This window comes from Microtus pennsylvanicus, chromosome 4 (genome assembly GCF_037038515.1).
Source record: "Microtus pennsylvanicus isolate mMicPen1 chromosome 4, mMicPen1.hap1, whole genome shotgun sequence".
NCBI lineage: Eukaryota > Metazoa > Chordata > Mammalia > Rodentia > Cricetidae > Microtus > Microtus pennsylvanicus.
The window spans coordinates 104769147-104788481 of record NC_134582.1 but is presented as its reverse complement, the minus strand read 5'-3'; the positions used below and the strand labels follow the sequence as shown (position 1 = coordinate 104788481).

The 19335-nt window shown below is 45.9% G+C and overlaps 1 protein-coding gene across 6 annotated transcripts in view; it reads left to right on the top strand.

The window, feature by feature from the left end:
* The window catches only part of Ripor2 (RHO family interacting cell polarization regulator 2), a 110594-nt gene that overhangs the window by 75983 nt on the left and 15276 nt on the right, over positions 1-19335 (top strand). For 2 of the 6 annotated variants that reach the window (XM_075970024.1, XM_075970025.1), the window contains exons 10-16: positions 519-644; positions 877-1025; positions 1288-1417; positions 5861-6529; positions 10182-10366; positions 15303-15471; positions 19045-19180. In XM_075970024.1, coding sequence (XP_075826139.1) covers positions 519-644; positions 877-1025; positions 1288-1417; positions 5861-6529; positions 10182-10366; positions 15303-15471; positions 19045-19180 — 1564 coding nt within the window. Of the gene's footprint in view, positions 1-518; positions 645-876; positions 1026-1287; positions 1418-2140; positions 2267-5860; positions 6530-8850; positions 10086-10181; positions 10367-15302; positions 15472-19044; positions 19181-19335 lie in introns of those variants that run through there. The other 4 variants (XM_075970026.1, XM_075970027.1, XM_075970029.1 and 1 more) reach the window with 4 other exon arrangements.

Sequence of the window (19335 nt, the reverse complement as noted above, 5' to 3'; positions counted from 1 at the left end):
CACTCAAGAATCAGACAGGGGCTGGAGAGATGACTCAGCAGCTAAGAGCACAGTCAGGAGGTCCTGAGTTCAATTCCCAGCAACCACATGGTGTCTCACAACCATCTGTAATGAGATCTGGTGCCCCTTTTTGGCCTGCAGGCATACATGCAGGCAGAACACTGTATACATAATTAATAAATAAATGTTTAAGGAAAAAAAAAGTCAGACACAGGTAGAGTTCTGAATTTAGAGCCTGATCTACTTAGTGAGTTCCAGGCTAACCAGAGTGACATAGTGAGACCCTATTTCAAGTATATAAACAAATCAATTAAACCTCCTCCAAGACCCTCATGGGCTCCACTGAAAACCCTAAGCCTCCTCCAGACCCTCATGGGCACCACTGAGAACCCAGGCTTAGGGGTGGGAAGAGGAATGAAGGGCAGGTGCCTATTTCCTGGCCCTTGGATCTTGGCCACTGGGAGAGAAAGTGGAGCGTGGTGGAACATGAGGCTGCCTAACTAATGTCTTCACCCCAGATTTTCATGAAGTATGGCCGGCAAAGGTGGAAACTGAAGGGCAAAATAGAAGTGAATGGCAAACAGAGCTGGGATGGAGAAGAAACAGTCTTCTTGCCCCTCATAGTCGGGCTCATTTCCATCAAGGTACCGTGGCATCTCTGCCTTTTGTTGTTTTTCCTGATGATCCCTGGGTGGGGACCCTCCATGCCACACTGCAAAGCCGCTTAGACTTGATTATCTCTCAAAGACAGGAGACAAAGTATCTGTAACAAAGTAACATTTTACAGATACCTGTGTTTCTGAAATAAGGAATTCATTGACTGCCGGGAAAATGAAAACACTATCCCTCCTTTTCTCCTCTCATCTTCTCTACCAGGTCACAGAACTCAAAGGACTGGCGACTCACATCCTGGTAGGCAGTGTGACCTGTGAGACCAAAGAGCTGTTTGCAGCCCGCCCCCAGGTGGTGGCTGTTGACATCAATGACCTTGGTACCATCAAGCTGAACCTGGAAATCACCTGGTAGTAAGTTCCTTTTTTCACGTTCATCCTAGAAAAGCAGGTGCAGACAGCTGAGGATGTGTAAACCGTGGTGTCAGCACGGAGCAGTGGCCACACCCAAACTGCTACACCTTCTGGGTTTTTTTTGTATTTTCTGACAGCCTAGTCTGAGCCATCCAGACCAGCCCTGTTCGCACTGGTCTGAGTTGAGAAGCCATCTTCCACCATCCCGTGATGATAGGTGATTTTAACAGATATGCTAACCTGAGAACCTGTTGTTTTACAGTCCCTTTGATGTGGAGGACACAACCCCGTCATCAGGCCCTGGGAACAAGACCGCTGCTCTCCAGCGGAGGATGTCCATGTACAGCCAGGGCACCCCAGAGACTCCTACCTTCAAAGACCACTCCTTCTTCGTAAGTTCAGTGTGATTTCTGGCGTAGAGCTGATAAGGTTGGGGAGTTCTGGTAGAATGTGAAATGTGTAACACTCACAGCAGAGACTTTCAAGAATAGGAGAGATGCCTTAGCAGTTAAAGTGCTTGCTATACAAGCGTGAGGGCTAGAGTTTGGATCACCAAATCATACACAGATGCCGGGTGGGTGTGATGGCCCAATTATAATTCCAGCCTGGAAAAGATGCTATGGAAATGTCCAGAACAGGCTGGTTTGTGAGACCAGCCTTATCGTAGAGCGGGTTTGATTGAGAGAACCCACCTTGGGGAATAAGGTGAGACGTAATCAAGAAAGATTCCTGATAGCAACCTTGGAACTCCTCACCTGTGCATGTAAACATGCACATACATCAGCACACGCATGCAGCCACACACATAAACACATGGAAAGAGGGAAAGTAATTCCTACAGGTCATCCTAATGCGCAGTGACCACGGAACCCACATTCTGACACACACTGGCCCCAAGTCCAGGGCTGATTTTCTCTGCCTGTCTCTCCCTCACTCTACTTCCCCTTCGGCTGGGAAATGGCATGTAGGTTTTTCCAAGCATTCTTTGACATTAATCTTCTCACGTGTACACGAATGACACCTGCTTGACGTCATCAGGCCCTGCTAACTACCAAGGGAAACCCAGTAACCTGCTTCTTTCCACTAACTTCCCCATCTCGCCCTGACTTCTGAAGAGATGGTTGCGGCTGTCTGTCTTGAGTGCCTTGCGAGACACTTTCTTTGCCACGCTGCACCACAACCACTCTGTCGGTGACCTGCCTTCCCTCAGCCTGAACCCCAAGGCCCTGCTAGAATTCTATGTGAGTGTGGGCTGCCCGGAGTGGTGTGCTTGACTTCAGGGAGCCTGTGCATGCAGCCCAGCATGACTCTTGGGCCTTATCTGTCTTGCTTGCTGGGTGATAACTGTCCTGTCCTTGGGGTGGGAAGCATGGTCGTGCATGCAAACTCTGTCGCCTTTCTTTTCCAACAATTCCTGGTTTTATGCTGTGATTTTTCTATATGGTAACAAGATTCTCACTTTTAAAAACAAACAATTGTATTGGGGCTGGCGGTGTAGCTCGGTTCGTAGAGCGCTTGAGTCCGGGATTCTAAACGCAGCACCACATGACTAGGTATGGTGGTATACCTGTAATCCCAGCACTCAGACAGTAGAGGCAGGGAGGTTAGGAATTGAGTACCAGAGGCTGAGTTCCTATGAGGGTGGGAAAAATTGTTATTTCCAAAGGTAACTGGTTTACCACTGGCACCAGACTTCCAGAAGCCGGCACTCAAAGACTCGAAAGGGTTTAAGCCAACTTCGTCATAGCTGCTTCTGTGTAGCTGTCTTCGGTTGTCTGTCTGTCATAGCTGCTTCTGTGTAGCTGTCTGCAGTTGTCTGTCACAGCTGCTTCTGTGTAGCTGTCTGCAGTTGGTGCAGTCTTTGTTCATTCCATCCTGCTCTAGTAAAGGAAACCCTGGAATTCATAAAAACTTCATAGGTAATCTATTTTATGAATTACATATTATTTTTAAGAGAATGTATGGACAGGTACACATACCTATGAGGAATATTTTGCTCTTTGTCTGAAGAATCAATGTCACATTTAATTATCCTGGGAGGAGATTAAAGGACTTCTGGCTAATAAGAATAACAACAACTACATCTAGTTCATTGAACTAAAAATGAAGGTGAAAAGGACAATATACATGCTCGTGGAGTTTCAGAGGAGAATAGGAAGGACCATTTGGGAAATGTGTAAAAGTAACACCAAAAATCAATAGGCTGATACACTTGTACACATAACAACAGACATGATAGATATTCATGCCCATGTGATATACCTGGGAGGGCTACTGGAATGTTGAAGTTACCTAGCACTCGTGACAAACACCTGACAAGCAGCAACTTAAGGCAGGAAGGGTTTGTCTGAACCCACAGTATAAGGGGTATATGGTGGAGAAGGCATGGCGGCAGGCAGGTGATACAGCTGATCGCACTGTGTGAGCAGTCAGGGCGCAGATAAACACTGATGCTCAACTCAATCTCTCCTCTTATTCTATCTGAGATTCTGTCCCATGGAATGTTGCCACCCACATTCAGGGTGGCTCATCCCCACCTCAGTTAAACCTTTCTGGAAACATTCTCAGAGGCATACCCAAAGAAATGTTTCAACAGTGATTCTAGTTTACTCCAGTTGACAATGACGATCAGCCATCATATGAGAGTTGGTAGAAGCTGAACAGCATAGTTTAAGCAAGATTAGAAAACACTGGGTCACTTACTAAAGCATTTGGGAAAATACAAAGCTCCTTGGGGCAACCATTTACATCTATCCACAGCCCACTACACCATCTAACACATTTCTCCCTCTCCACTCTGCCCCTTCTGCATGCTCCACAGCTCTTCAAATGCCCCACATTCTTTCCAGAACTCCTGTGTCTCTTCCTCCTGGCCTCTGCTGCACCAGTCTATGACTGGGTTCTAGAACCATCTTTTCCCTCGCTAGGACGTTGATCTTATAACATTCTTCCCAATGCATCTTTTGTCAACCAAGGTAAAATTAATCTAGTCAAGAGCCAAGAAGGAATTCTGTGTCTCTGTCTATGAGGACTATGCTACCTGGAGCCCAGTGTGCAAGGTGTTAGGAGATGGTAGCTGTTGGTAGTTCCAGCTTCAAGGAGGGCTACATCTTCTGCACCTCGAGAATTGTGTTTGGTGCCATGAAAGCCAAACTGTTTTGAGGGAGTGAGCACTCTTGGGAAGCATGGGGAATAGTTTTGCAGTTACATAGCCTAGTGAATTTCCTTCAACACAGTGTGGGTAGTTTGCAAGGTCATGAAGTAGATGATAGATATGGAGAGTTTGGCTGCACGCAAATCCTCCTGCCACTTTGAGAGCCCCGAGGCCATAGTATTCCACTTTGGTTTCCTTCCTGCTTGGTGCCTGTTGGAAGGTGTGTGAGAGCAGGCGTCTGAACTTAGTACAATTCAGTATTTGCCACTTAAAGAAGTACAGATTGCCCTTGGCTACTGAGTGCTATGCTAGAGCCAGCAGCTTCCTTTCCCACCCTGATGCAGCTAAGTGGTGTGTGCACAGAAGTCCAGGCGAGGCTGCACAGGCCCTCATGAAGAACACGAGCATTTATAAAGAGCCTAAAGGGTTTTCAGAGAAGGCCCAGCACTCAGGACTTTGATCCTTCATCCATATGTTCCACAAACCTTCTCTTTACCCTTTATTAGAGATGTAAGGATGTAACAGACCTTGAAAGTAGAGAGAGGAGCTCGGATTTGAGAGGTAGAAGAAGTGTCCAGGAGCCGCTGCCTCTACGGGCTCGGAGGAGGACAGCCGCCATCTTGCTTATATTAGTTCGCTCATTGTCCTTGTTCACTGGGATCATTCCTGGCATGACTGTGCAAATTCTTGACTTTACATGCAATTAAAACAGACATTAGCTTAACACTGACTACGTATAGCTATCCTTGAGTATCTATAGGGAATTGATACTAGGACCCCATAAGACACCCAATCCATAGAGGCTCAAGCCCCTTACATCAAAGGAGTGATCACATAGACCCTCCGTATACCCCCCCTGTACTTCAAATCATCTCCTTATGAGCTAACATATGACCTCCAAATCAGTGTAACTGATGGGGAAAGAGTTATCCTACTGTAGTGAGTAACGGCAAGGAAAGGTCTGTACATGTTCCAAATACTTCCCATCTGCTGTTGCTTGACTCTGCAGGCTTAGAATCGATGGATACAGAGAGGATTGGCTGCTCTTTAAAAGCCCAATCTGAAGGACCAGTGAGGTGCTCCGTGGGTAAAAGTGTTTCGCCATACAAGGCTGACAACCTTAGATCAGTCACTGGGGAAATAATGAGAGAACTAACTCCACAGAGTTGTCTTTTATCCTCCACATGTGTGCCCTCTCTCTCTCTCTCTCTCTCTCTCTCTCTCTCTCTCTCTCTCTCTCTCTCTCTCTCACACACACACACACACACACACACACACACACACACACACACACACATTCTCTCGCTTTCTCTCTGGCTCTTTCTCTCTCTCTCACACACACACACTGTACATACACAAAAATAATAAATAGAAAGGTGGGTAGTGCTATTCATAGTGATGACTGTAGAGTACTGTGAGATCCTGGGATTTATAAAAACAAGCAACATCCCCACTCACCCACAAAGTACATTTGAAAAATGTCAAACCTAAGAATAGCACCATGAACTTTCACCTAGATCCAACAATGGAAACAGTTTTTAATGGCTTGTTTTCCTTTTCCTTTGCCTGTACACACACACACACACACACACATCAAATAAATTGCTAATGTTATAGAGTTTCCTTCTTAATTACCTCCTCTCTTGTCTGGAGATGAATCATGCTGTATCGTTTTCCACAGTCAAATCTGCCAGATGACATCTTTGAAAATGGAAAGGCAGCAGAGGAGAAAAGGCCACTGTCCCTCAGCTTTAGTGACCTGCAGGACGGAGACTGTGTCTTCACCTCCAGCTCAGCCACCTCACCCTCCAGTTCACACTCAACCCATCCAGAGATTACTATCACCCCTGCTGAGCTCACCCATGGCAGCCTGTCCTCACAGAATGAGGGCACAGAGGACAGTAGCTCCTCATCTTCCAGGAATTCCCTGGGTGAGGACCATGAGCCAAAGACCCCTGCAAAGAGTGAGGTGGTAGAGCCCCGGAAGCCGGGTGTGGCCGCAGAGTCCGACGCAAAGAGCCTATTCCTGGAAAATAGTGTTGCCGAGGCTCTCCTGCAGGAATCAGACGAGGCCTCTGAGCTCAAGCCCGTGGAGCTGGACACATTTGAAGGAAACATCACCAAGCAACTAGTGAAGAGGCTCACCTCAGCCGAGGGGCCCATAGCCACGGAGAAGCTTTTCTTTGAAGGCTCTGTTGGTAGTGAGTCTGAGGCTGGCCGGTCCTTTCTCGACGGCAGCCTGGAAGATGCCTTCAATGGACTCTTCCTCGCGTTAGACCCACACAAGGAGAAGTACAAAGAGTTCCGGGATCTGAACCAGGAAGTCACACACCTGGATGATGTCCTCAAAGTAAGTACCTATCTGGAAAATCTGATTCGGTTTGGGAAAAGTCATTCTAAACCAACGTTGTATTTAAGATAGCAAATCTTACCCTGTCCCAGGACATAGGTGGAGGTGATGTATTTAATTCCACTCACACCTATCCATTTTTATTTTCCTGACAACAAATAATCTAGCTAAAATGATTAGGAATTGGTTTAAGAACTCCAAAGAAGGTCTAGGAATGGCTAAGGCCAAGGGATCTGGACCAACAAGTCATTCTTTAGAGTCAGGTTCATGAGAGGACGGACCTGGAAATGAGAGGATAAAGAAGGACAGGAAAAGTTGGGGTCAGGCAGTCTTATGTCAAGCAAGTTTATTAAGTACAGTGTTTCATGTATGAATTTCAGTGAAAAAAAATGGGTCAAGAGTCAGCAGAAAATGGCAATACAATGAGACAAAGTCAACAGGAAGCTATTCAAGCAATGTTCCACACAGGATAGCTCAAGTCTGTCACAGACTGATCACACACAGCCTCAGGACTGATAACCATAGCCCTTTAGCAGGGAAGTGTTAGGTTCTCAGGATCTGAAGTCACAGGTTCCCCTAAGGTCCAGGCCCCAGGCCATCATTGCCTTACCAGACTACATTCCTCATCTTAGACAGGGAACTACTATATTTCTTCTTCATACATCGGGGCCTCAGAGAAAGTCTTGGATCCGCCTATCCCCCAACAGTGAAGAGTTTGCCATGAAAATGGGGGAACCAAGTTCCATCCCCAACACCCACATGGAAACAGCTGAGCAGGGCTTGAAATCCCAGCGATCCCAGAAGCAGGTGGACCCCTGCACTTTGCCAACCAGCCAGTCTAGACTACTCAGTGAGCTCCGTGACAGAGACCCTGGCTCAAAACAAGATGGCAACTCAAAAACAACCCTAGAGGCTGACCTCTGGCCTACATATGCACACCCTCATGTGTGTGTGCTCATATCCTCCACTGTCCCCACAGGTGTACCAAGTCCAAATGTGAAATACTGGTGTTTGCTCAACGTGGTCTCAAAGATGCCACCAGTTAGGTTCTTTCTAGGGGTACCAGGGACGCTGGAGAAGTTAGTCCCACAGTATGGAGCCATCCTCTCTTCTCACAGTGTCCCTTGTTGAGGGTAGTCCCTCCTGAACTTGACCCAGATCAGCCAGCTGAGATCTCGAAGGTATCAGTAACACTAACACCTTTGCTCATATACTAGGAGCTAGGGAACCACAAATTCCAGCAGACACTTACACCCATCCCTGATGCTGAAGCAGGGACAAGGTGTGAAGGCAGGAGGGAGGGGGTGATAGCCCCTCAAACAGAATATCGAGCATCACAGCTACATCAGAATGAGTCTGCACCTGACATGCAGCTGGACATTCTTTCTAAATGCAGCATAGGAAGACAGCTTATGTGGTCAGTTGTTGAACCTCTGTTTCCCTGCTCCGATTGTGTGGTCACATAGGATTCCTCAAATACAAAAAGCTTGAAATTTGCTGCAGCAAACTGAAAGCCAGTGCGTAGGAGGTTCCCTTGTTCCTCTGTAAGATGCTTTTACGTGGCCTTTGCAATATCAGGAGCTATGGTCTTAAAAATTCCTGACCATCTTCTTTCTCTCCATTTGCTCATACCGACCTAGCTCCAGACAAGATGTATGCCTGGAGCAAATGAGAATAAGAACTTAGGCCTCCTGTGGCACTCCAGGTCCTCCAGTTTCACTGCAGTTCCACTATAGAAAGAACCTCTGAGAAGCAGGGACGGGCCCGTAGCATCTGCTCTCTGTAGGACTCATCTCAAAAATGACCCTCAGAACTCAAGAGTGGGGGACACCTGGAAGGTGCTCCACCTTGCGTCTCTTGTAAACAAGAGGTGCTCGTTTCAGAGGAGGTGCACACTGACCCCACTAAAGAAGGTGCCTTGAAGAAAGACAGTGGTGGGGTTTCATCTTCAGCGAGAAGGGTAAGAGACAGCCCCAGTCTAAGGCACTGATTAGCCTCAGCTCATCAGGATACAGCAGGCTCACTAGCTGTCCATAAAACCTTGGTGATCTCAGAGTCCTTTCTGGCTGAGCCTGCTCTTGTCCGGTACTGTTCCCGTATTGTCTAGTGAAACCCTCATCCACCTGTCTTTTTGCTGTGACTGAGGTTTGAAGCCAACGTCTTGTACACAGGCTTAGGAAAGAAGACTCGAAAGTCAGGCCAGGTTCACAACAGTCCCCCTTTCTCCCTGAGATCAGCAGCATCATTGGGACCTGAGGTTTGGGGCGAGTGGCTTCCGCAGGACAAAGCTCTCTCTTTTTCTTCCTCCTTCACATTCCTAGGATGCTAAACATCTTGAGGATCAGAGACTCAATGATTCTGCTTCCCGGACGGAGATCCCTGAGGGTGAATGAGACAACCGTGATTTAAAAGACTGAAAAGACATGTCCCAAGTGCTTCTGTGCCATCCCAAGTGTCTGGGACAGATTCCCGCAAGGCCCTCCCTACCTTGTGCTGAGAGTCAGCAAGGGGATCTTCCTAGCTGGACAGAGGACATTTAGTGCGCCTTCTTTGCAGGACTTGTCCTGTTTATCCCACCTCAAGTCCTCTTAAATATGTGGATCTGCTTCTTTCTGTCTCCAGGCCATAGCTACTGGCACTGCCAGCCAGCTGGGCTTCGGTTTCTGTCCTGCAACCTGCTCTAGAAGGAACCTGTCCCCACAGTCCCTGGGCCTGACCAGAGGGGTGTGGGTACTTGTTCCTCTCAAGGCAGATGTCTAGGGAAATCAGGGTTATTTCCCCATCATGCCCAAGTTACTCATTTGCTCCTCCTTGTGCCTAGTGCTCATGAAAATAAAAAATAAAATAAAAGCTTCTTTGAACAGCGCATGGTCATGCAGGGCTTCCCCCCAGTCAGCCCTGGGCAAGTGAATCAATGCAAGGCTTACTTCCTAGTCAGCCCATGGCAGATGGATTCATTTTCTGAATTCTTTTTGTCATTTATTTAAAGCATAATGTAGACACAGAGCTCCAGGCACGGCACCCTGCAGACACTGTCTCTCGGCAGAAGAGGCCTGTTCTGGTTAACAGTCAGCAATGACTCAGTGGCTTTTAAAATTTGTCTGCTGGGTTGATTTAAAAAAAAAAATTGAGACAGTCTCACTGTATTTAGGCTGGTCTGGAACGCATGAGCTCAAATGGTACTCTCCGCCAGCCTCCTGAGTGCCTGGGGCCTCAGGCGAATGCAGTGGTGCCGCCTTGCTCCTTCTGTTTTATTCGGTCATGAGCACTGCACCCAAAGGAACACATCACTTCTGTCTCCCAAGACTTTCGGGTTATCATTTTTTAAAGTGTTTATTATAGCAATACAACTTCAAACAGAGGTAGATCTGCCAATCACCCAGTGACCCCCCCTGAAATCCCCAGTGACCCCCAGTGACCAATTGACCTCCAGTCCTGTGTACTTCCCTCTGGGTTATTTTAGACCAAATCACAATTGTTGTGCCATTTTCTCTGCGCTTGTATTTCTGTTTCCCAAGATGAAGACTTTAAATGCCAGCCAAAAATAAAAGCTTGGAAAACTAAGAAAGTGTCATGTTTCCCACGGGTGCCACGAGTCCTGCCGGTCCCCCTGGTGTGTTGATGGTCTCCTTGGTACCTTGTGCCTTTGCAGTGCAAGCCGGCAGGCAGCCGCAGCAGATCCTCCAGCTTAAGTCTGACAGTTGAGAGTGCGTTAGAAAGCTTTGATTTCCTCAACACCTCTGACTTTGATGAAGAGGACGAGGACGGGGATGAGGCCTGCCACATCGGAGGAGGAGCAGACTCTGTGTTTTCAGACACTGAGACCGAGAAGCCTAGGTGAGTGTGGAGACAGCCAGTGCTTACGTTTCTCCCATCACACCTGACACAGTCACCCTTCATTACCGTGAGAAGGAACCCGGTACGCAGCTCCAGGATGGCACGGTCCTTGCTGTCATGTTTGACCTTACAGGCCACAGGCAGGCACACGTGGCCTAGGACAGCCCTGGGTGCAGTCCAACACAAAACCATAAACTTACGTAGGACATCATGGCATTATTTTGTGACTTTCCTTAGTATCTAGATTGCATGGTTCTTGAGCGTGGACTTTCATAGATGATGGTATTGTATCAGAATGTCAAAAGGTCGGGCACACCTGCATTTCTTTTGATTGTCAAGTGCAGCTTCTAAATTCTACTGACAATTGGAGGTTACATAGGGAGCACGGCCCCTTTTATTTCTTAGCAGAGGAAGTGTCTATGTGAATTTGTGCACACAGACGTGTGGTGTGTGGTGAGGGTCTACACATGCACGCATAGAACGGCCACATGCAGGACATTCTGAATTAGCCAAGCCGGTAGCACCAGGCCTGGACCCACCATCCCTGCTGCGCCGCAGACTTCCAATGCCTTGGTTCGCTGAGCTGTTTTCTCAGCATCCTGTCTCTCCTTTCAGCTCATCTCTGCAGAGGTTGAAATCACTGGTGTGCTTCCCAAAGCCAGGCTTAAGTTCCCCTATCATGTAAGAATGGATGCTTGACACCCCATTAGATCTATGTCCCCCCAGGTAGAAAATGTGTCACCTTCTCTGTCAGGTGTCCTCCTACAGTCAAGCCAATGTTCTTAGAACCAGATCCTGGGCCCACTTTGTGATTTCATATTAAGCAAAAGAAACTTAATGGATGGTATTACCTGCTAGGAAAGGGTCCACCAACATGTAACAAAGGAAGGGATGGTGTCCTCTATTGCTTTTGGTTTCTGTTGTTGCCAAGAGGTTTTCTTTTCCAAAGTAAGATCATACATATATAAAGTTTTTGTTCATATATATGAGCAAACTGAAAATAAAAGGAAATTACATGTGGAAAATGTGATATTTAATTTAGAGTTCTTCATGCTGCCTTGAAATTTCTTTGGCTTGACTGAATTTGCAAAATATTCCTTCACTTAAACTTTTCTATACCCCTGTTAGTTTTTGTTCTTGTATAAAAATGTCAGGTACAGCTCTAAACTGCAGCATTTTTAACAAATATATCACCTCTTTCATACATTCTACAGAACATTGATTTTAAATCTGTCTAATCAAATTGGTCTTGCTGTATGTTATCAGAAGCAATAGGAAGAGGTATATGTATATGTGTAGAAGAATGTGCACATCCATTAGAGTATATTCATGAATGTATGTGCACATATGTATGGGAGTGTATAGGGACTGTGCGAGCCTGTGTAGTGTGTGACTGAGTATGCACTGAGAGTGTATGTGTATTATATTATGTGCACGTGTATATGTGAGTTGTATACATACTTTGGTTTTTTGTTTATTTTGTTTTGTTATGGGTTTTTGGGGGGGTTGTTTTTTGTTTTTTTAAAATATTTATTTATTATACATACAATATTCTGTCTGTGTATATGTCTGCAGGCCAGAAGAGGGCACCAGACCCCATTACAGATGGTTGTGAGCCACCATGTGGTTGCAAGGAATTGAACTCAGGACCTTTGGAAGAGCAGGCAATGCTCTTGACCACTGAGCCGTCTCTCCAGCCCCTGTTTTTTGTTTTTTTGAGACAGGATTTCTCTGTGTAGTCCTTGACTGTCCTGGAACTCACTCTGTAGACCAGGCTGGCCTGGAACTCACAAAGATCTTCCTGCCTCTGCCTCCTGAGTGCTGGGATTAAAGGCGTGTGCCCCCACTGCCCAGCTTTGTGTTTATGTTTTAAATATGCCTTGCCTGCCAGGGTGTAAACTGAACGTGATTCTTATGTGGAAATGTGAACAAAGGCAAGCACTCAGAGCTCCTAAGCTTCTGTGTGTTCTGTTACCGCTGTGGACACGGCAGAGTGGGAGGTGGAAGAGCAAAACTCTGCCCCTGTGTACCTGTACGGCCCAGGTACTCTCACCAGCATCCTTGCTACTGGGGCCTTCCGTGCATGAAATGATACAATCATCCCCTCCCTCCCAAGCATATAAAAAATAAAATTAGGGGACATGAGAGGAGGCAGGGAGAGGGAATGAATGAGAGCGAGGTACAATGGTGCAGAGATTTGGAGATGCCAAGGTGAACCCGTTTCTGTATACGCTAACCTAAAGAAATTAAATTTAAAAAAAAAGCAGAAAAATACTTCAGGACATATCAATAATTTAAATGCTAAATTTTGACACAATTATGAAAAGGATAGTTAGCTATTATAAAGATTCTGGGTGTTCCTGGGGCTCACATGATGCCTATCAAAACTTCAGCAGACACCAGCCAGATATCTGCCACACAAGCCGGGTGACCTGAGTTGGATCCCAGCACAGAAACGTGGATGGACAGATCCAGCTGGACAAGTTGTCCTCTGACCTCCAAGTACGCACCACAGCACACGTGCCCCCTCTCATAAACACAAAATGACCAATAAGTAACGTTTTTTGTTTCAGCAGAATTCGTTGCTAGAAGAGGCATACTAAATGATTCTAAAGTATAAAACTGAGTTCCTTTTCCCCCAAAATTTTGTTTTTCCTGTCTTTTTAAAATGGGAAATATTCCACCCTTTTGAATATTAGAACATATTGTAAATTACAATGTCTACAGTACCATCATGATATTTTTTAAATATTTATTTATTTATTATGTATACAATATTCTGTCTGTGTGTGTGTCTGCAGGCCAGAAGAGGGCACCAGATTTCATTACAGATGGTTGTGGGCAACCATGTGGTTGCTGGGAATTGAACTCAGGACCTTTGGAAGAGCAGGGAAGGCTCTTAACCTCTGAGCCATCTCTCCAGCCCCCCAATCATGATATTTTTAAAGTAAACACTGAATACATTGAAAAGGCAGACACATTTTGGTAGTTTCATCCCTTCAGCCATGGTGGGTTGTTTCAGCAGTATTCAAGGAAGTCACTTTCAAGACCAGAAAAGCAGTTAGCTATATGTCCTGTGTCCTCCTTTATAACTCACATCCATCACATGCGGTCAGTTCTTCTTTGGCCCCTAATATTTAGCCTTTCTTTTCCTCTTTTCTGCATGCTACACTATACCCACATGTGTATTTGTTTACATATATGTCTCTATCACTGACTAGGTCCTGCATATGAGGAAGAACATGTAGTTTATTTTCTTTCTGAGATTGTGTGACCCTGTTTAGCATTATACATTCTAAATCCATCCATCTTACTGCAAATTTTGTGATTATATTTTTCTTTAAATCTGATACTATATATACCAACTTTATACATATATCAGATACATATGTACATCAAATTTTTATTAACCATTCATCTATTGATGAACAACTAGTTTGGTTTCAATTCTTTGTTATAACAAATAAAGCAGCAGGTGTTTCTTGTTCTAACTCTCTCGTTGATTTTTCAGTCTGGGTGAGGGATAACAGCATAAAAATATATTCAATAGGGGCTGGAGAAATGGTTTAGTGGTTAAGAGCACTGAATGCTCTTCCAGAGGTTCTGAGTTCAATTCCCAGTAACCACATGGTGGCTCACAACCATCTATAATGAGACCTGGCATGGAAGGAATGCTGTACACATTATAAATATAAATAAGTTATAAAAAATATATATTCAATAGTAAAGCTCTATTCAGTAATGTAAGTGTAACAGTCCACAGCTTCAGAACGCCTATTCTAACTGTATAGAAGCTCATTGAGATGCATAGACTTGGTTCTGGTTAATTTTGGTGTGTAATGGTTTTGATTTACAAGGATTCTTGTAATAAAGTTTATGTTTTTTAAAAAATCATTTTTAAAAAGAAAATTCTATGTATTCAGATTATAAAATAAGCCAGATAAAAATAATACTTATTTTTAAACTTAAAAACCATAAAATATGACCAGGCATGGTAGTGCACACCTTTAATCTCAGCACTTTAATCCTCCTCAGGAGGCAGAGGCAGGTAAATCTCTGTGAGTTTGAGGCCAGCCTGGTCTACAGAATGAGATTCAGGACAGCCAGGGCTACATAATGAAACCTTGTCTCGAAAAACCAAAAGTAAAGAAATGAGTAAACATAAAATCCATAAACTAAAACAAAAACATATGTCCATTGAGAAAAGAATAAACTGCCAGAGTGAAATCCACCTGTAATTCCAGCATTTAGATGGTGGAGACAGCAAAGCAGGAAGGCAGGGCCAGCCTTAGCTACATGACAAGCCTCACATGTTAGACCATGTCTCAGAAGGAGAAGGGAAGGAAGAAAAGTAGATAACACACAAATCAGCCTGATATAATCTCAGACAGTGTGATGTGGGGGTCTAAGGAGAGCATGAGAAACAGGACTGGGTTGAGAACTGCACAGCCAGACTCCCCTGCTGGACAGCATCTGACTGTCCACAGCCCCACGTCTGCCCTTGGCAGTTTTTCCTTCTTCTTGTCTTCAAGTAGCACTTGGCGTGAGGCCAGGTCAAGGCCCGGGAGATCACTCTTTAATGGAATCACTCATAAGAAACCACAAACACAGGACTGTTGAATTGCAGAGAAGCTGGCCGATCCCCTGAACACAGAGCGGGCAAGTGAGGCGAGTGCAGAGTGAAGGCCGGGTTCAAAGACTTCCCGGAGAAACTGTGTCACAATGCCCTCGTTGTGCTTGGAAAGCCTATGTTTGCACCATTTTTTGATACCTGGCAAACTGGCAGCGTTGCTGAAATAAATTGCTCTCGGAAGGGATCTCTGCTTTGAAGAGCAAACCGGGGTGAACTGATTTCCGTGGGGACCATGTAAACTTGGCCTGTGGTTTGTGCACAGAAGGAAAGAGCTCGGGTTTCACCCACTTTCCTGCTTCACAGTTACAGGTCAGTGCACTCGGAAGCCAGAGGCCACCTTAGCGAAGCCCTGACTGAAGACACAGGCGTGGGGACCAGTGTGGCAGGAAGCCCGCTGCCACTGACCACAGGAAACGAGAGCCTGGACATCACCATTGTCAAACATTTACAGTACTGCACCCAGCTCGTCCAGGTAGGGTGCGTGGTGTGTGGGAAGTGGGACGTTGACATGCCGGGAAGGTACACATGTTATGTGTTTTAGCTTTGCCGAGGAAATGGCAGTTCAGAGGTAAGAGAATGGAACAAGTCAAAAACTTGACAGGCTTGTCAACCTGTATTAGTATTAGTATTAGTATTAGTATTAGTATTAGTATTAGTATTAGTATTAGTATTAGTCCAAGATGGTTTCTCTGTGTAACAGCCTTGACTGTCCTGGAACTAGCTCTGTAGACCAGGCTGGCCTTGAACTCACAGAGATCCGCCTGCCTCCGCCTCCCGAGTGCTGGGATTAAAGGTGTGCACCACCACCATCCTCATTCACCCTTTCTTAAGCCTGGGTTTTCAATTTTAATATAACCTAGATCTGAAGACTATAGTGGGTGCCAGACAGAATATGGTCAATGCTCTCATCCAGTTCACTGCCCACTTGTAAAGGAAAGGGATGTGACAGTGGGAGACAAAGGTGCCATCTACAGGCGGAGTTGGAAAAAACAGTGTTAACTAAATAACATCGAGTTCGCTAAGAACAATGTATTTAGAAGCAGGTCGTGTTTCCCCAAATAGCCAAGGCTAGTCTTGAACTCCTAATCATCCTGCCTCTATCTCTCAAGTGCTGGGATTGCAGGCTGGCTCAGACTGGTAATTCTATTTTTTTTCTTTTTTTATATTTATTTATTATGTATACAATATTCTGTCTGTATGTCTGCAGGCCAGAAGAGGGCACCAGACCTCTCTACAGATGGTTGTGAGCCACCATGTGGTTGTCAGGAATTGAACTCAGGACCTTTGGAAGAGCAGGCAATGCTCTTAACCACTGAGCCATCTCTCTAGCCCCCCAGAGTGGTAATTCTTAGGAGCAATGGGAAGAAACGTTCCTCCAGGCCATCTCCTCACCGCTTAGCTCTCACTCTGAAACACTAGGGCCTCCTTCCTTCTCATTTCTCATGCCAATAGAAATTGACATGTTTAGGGCCTGAGGTGTTACCGTCCCAAAGCAAATGCTCTGAACGTCTTTTGCAGCAGGAAGGCTTTCAGCTGTCCTCAACAGGACACTTTCCCAGAGGAAAGTGGATTGAAATATTTCCTCCTTGCCTAGCTGCTTGTCCTCTCGCTGCCTTGATCTTCTCCCAGATTGCTTGGGTGTGTGGGGGACAGGGTAAGAACACAGAAGCAATTGTTATGACTGCTTTGCAGAAATCAGCCAGGCAGACAGGCCACAGAAGGGAAAGGAAGAGTGCCGTGTCCTTGAGCCAGCCAAAACGAAGCAGCAGGGAGAGGCGTGAGGGAAGTCTGGCAGCTGAGCAGTGTCGGTCACTCATTTATACAAAACATAGAAGAATACGATTCCCCACTACAAATCAAGACACTCTCTGAACATACCAGCACATGCCTGTCATCCCAGCACTGGGGAGATGGATGCAGGAGGATCCAGAGTTCAAAACAAGCCTGGGCTACAAAGCTAAGACACTGCCTCAAAGAAAAGAACCACCTGCTGGGGAAACTGAAGTGCAGGGGTGATGTATGTGGGCCGTGGGAAATGGGCTGGCTGTCAAACCCCCGGCTCCTGGCAGACTTGGGCTCTGTGTGAAGATGTGTTGAGTGTTGAGGCCCTAGCTGTATCATGGACAGCCAGCCTCACAGAGGCCGTGTTCTCCCTGCTGAGTAAATGGAGGAACCAGATGTGGTGCTTATGCCTGCACTTGGGAGGCTGAGACAGGAGGATTGCTGCAAGTTTGAGGGCAGCCTATCTCATTTATGTTTCCTTCTAGCTGCTCGCTGTTTTCCAGCTGCTGCTATTTACCCGAATAAAATTCTTACGAGTGTATAATGCTCTTCCCGGCTCTGATAACGTACTAGGCAAACCACCAGCCAGCCTTTGAGAAGCAAAGTAGCTCTTATGAAACCTAAGAGAAGTCTCTTCCATGGAGGGGGAAAATCTTCTCCCAGAGGCCGATTGGCATGCAGCCGTCAGTGCACCGTTCCTCTCTGGCACGGCCATGAGGGACCATCCAACTCTCTGTGGAGCAGATCTGTGTTAGGAAAGCAATGGGGGTTCCTACTGCACCAGCTGACTGAGAACATACATTCATGTAGTATTAGACAGGCGGAGCAGGTTGTACTTAGGAACATATATGCATATACATATATGTATGCAACAATTGATGAAAAAAAGAGGCCATGAAATTGAGAGGAAGGAGGGTTATATTTTGGACAGTTTGGAAAGAGAAAAGGGAAGGGGGAAATAATGTAATATAATCTCAAAAGACAAAAAAAAAACCCAAACAAACATGGACTGAAGGAGAGGGAATTACAAACCCTGTTTCCCACTTGCTATCACTCCATGATCAGGGTGTTTCCTTATCGCAGTGGTATATAGTCGGGGAGGGTTAAAACTGGGCATCCTGTGGGTCCTTTATAATTTTACTGTAGAAATGAGATGTGTGGCCTGTACTTGCTCACAAGAAAGACCTTAGTGTCTAATCGCTAGACGTTTGTTTCATTTTGTCTTGTTGTCCTGGCATCTTTTGAACTTACCCTGTGTGGTTGAGGCTGACCCTGACTCGCTCTTCATTCCAGCACCAGCACACCTGGCTCACTGCTAGAATCTGAAGTTTGAGAATACCGTTTATTTTAGGGTTCAGTGTTCTAGACAGCATGGCCTGGCAGTGTTAGCCTCACCCATGAGCCATGCCCCCCATCTCTGCCTACCAGGCAACCTGGACAGGTCCCCACGCGACAAAGGAGCAGAGTCACCAAACATATCACTTAGGTCCTTCCTTATTTTCCTTGTGCCCTGCACACAAGCGAAACCATTGCCTGTGTATGTGGTCTGAGGCCAGTTATATAGCCTCGGTTTGCCTCGGTCACTCAGGATTTCCTGTCACAAAATGGAGATGTCACTAGGGGTCTGCTCCTTAGGCCATTGTGAGAAATCGTGTGATTAATACATGGGCAGAGCTCAGAGTGGCACCAGGGACACAGACAGTGCTCTTGGCTTACACTGGGATAGCTCTGACTACATTTTCAGTTTGGAGACAGGGAAATAGAACCATGCAATAAAAAACCCAAGCATTTTTAAAGCAAATCTTTTTTTGTTTATCCATCAGGACACAGCCTAACCTTCTGCTATCTTATAGGAAACTGAGATTTACCTAGAGGGAAGGGTAGAGCTGAGCGTGGAGTTTAGACCAGTAATCCCGGAACTTGGGGGAGCTAAAACATGTATTTATTATTACAATTTTGATTATAAATTTGAGGACAGCCTGAGCTAATAGTTTCAGGCCAGTCTGAAACACACAGTAGACCATATCTTAAAAATAACGTGAAGCTCTGCCACTGAGAGAATTTCAGAACCTATACATATGTGAAAAGGGTTAAGAGTTACGAAAACAGGTATGATTTCATGAACTGGCAGAGAATAAGGAACATTATCAGTCTGGGTCAAAAGTGTTGCACGGGTCAGCCTGGGAAACCCCTTTGGGAAGGGCGCAAACGGCAAGGTCCCTGCCCTCGACATCATTGAAAGAGCTTTTATTTGTCTGGTCAGCAAATCGTCTTCTCCAGCAAAACCCCCTTTGTGGCAAGAAGTCTCCTGGAGAAGCTATCCAGGCAGGTCCTCGTGATGGAGAAGCTGGCAGCAGTGAGCGACGAAAACCTCGGGAACATCACCTCTGTGGTGGAAGGTAAGCGCGCCACCTGCAGGCCGACCCTGGAACCAGAGCGCGCCGACCTGCGCCTGCTCTCTGAGAAAGCAGGGACGCTGCCTTCTCAGTCAAGCCAGAGGCACATAACCTTTTCTGTCTACAGCAGACAACACACACACACAGATGACACCCAG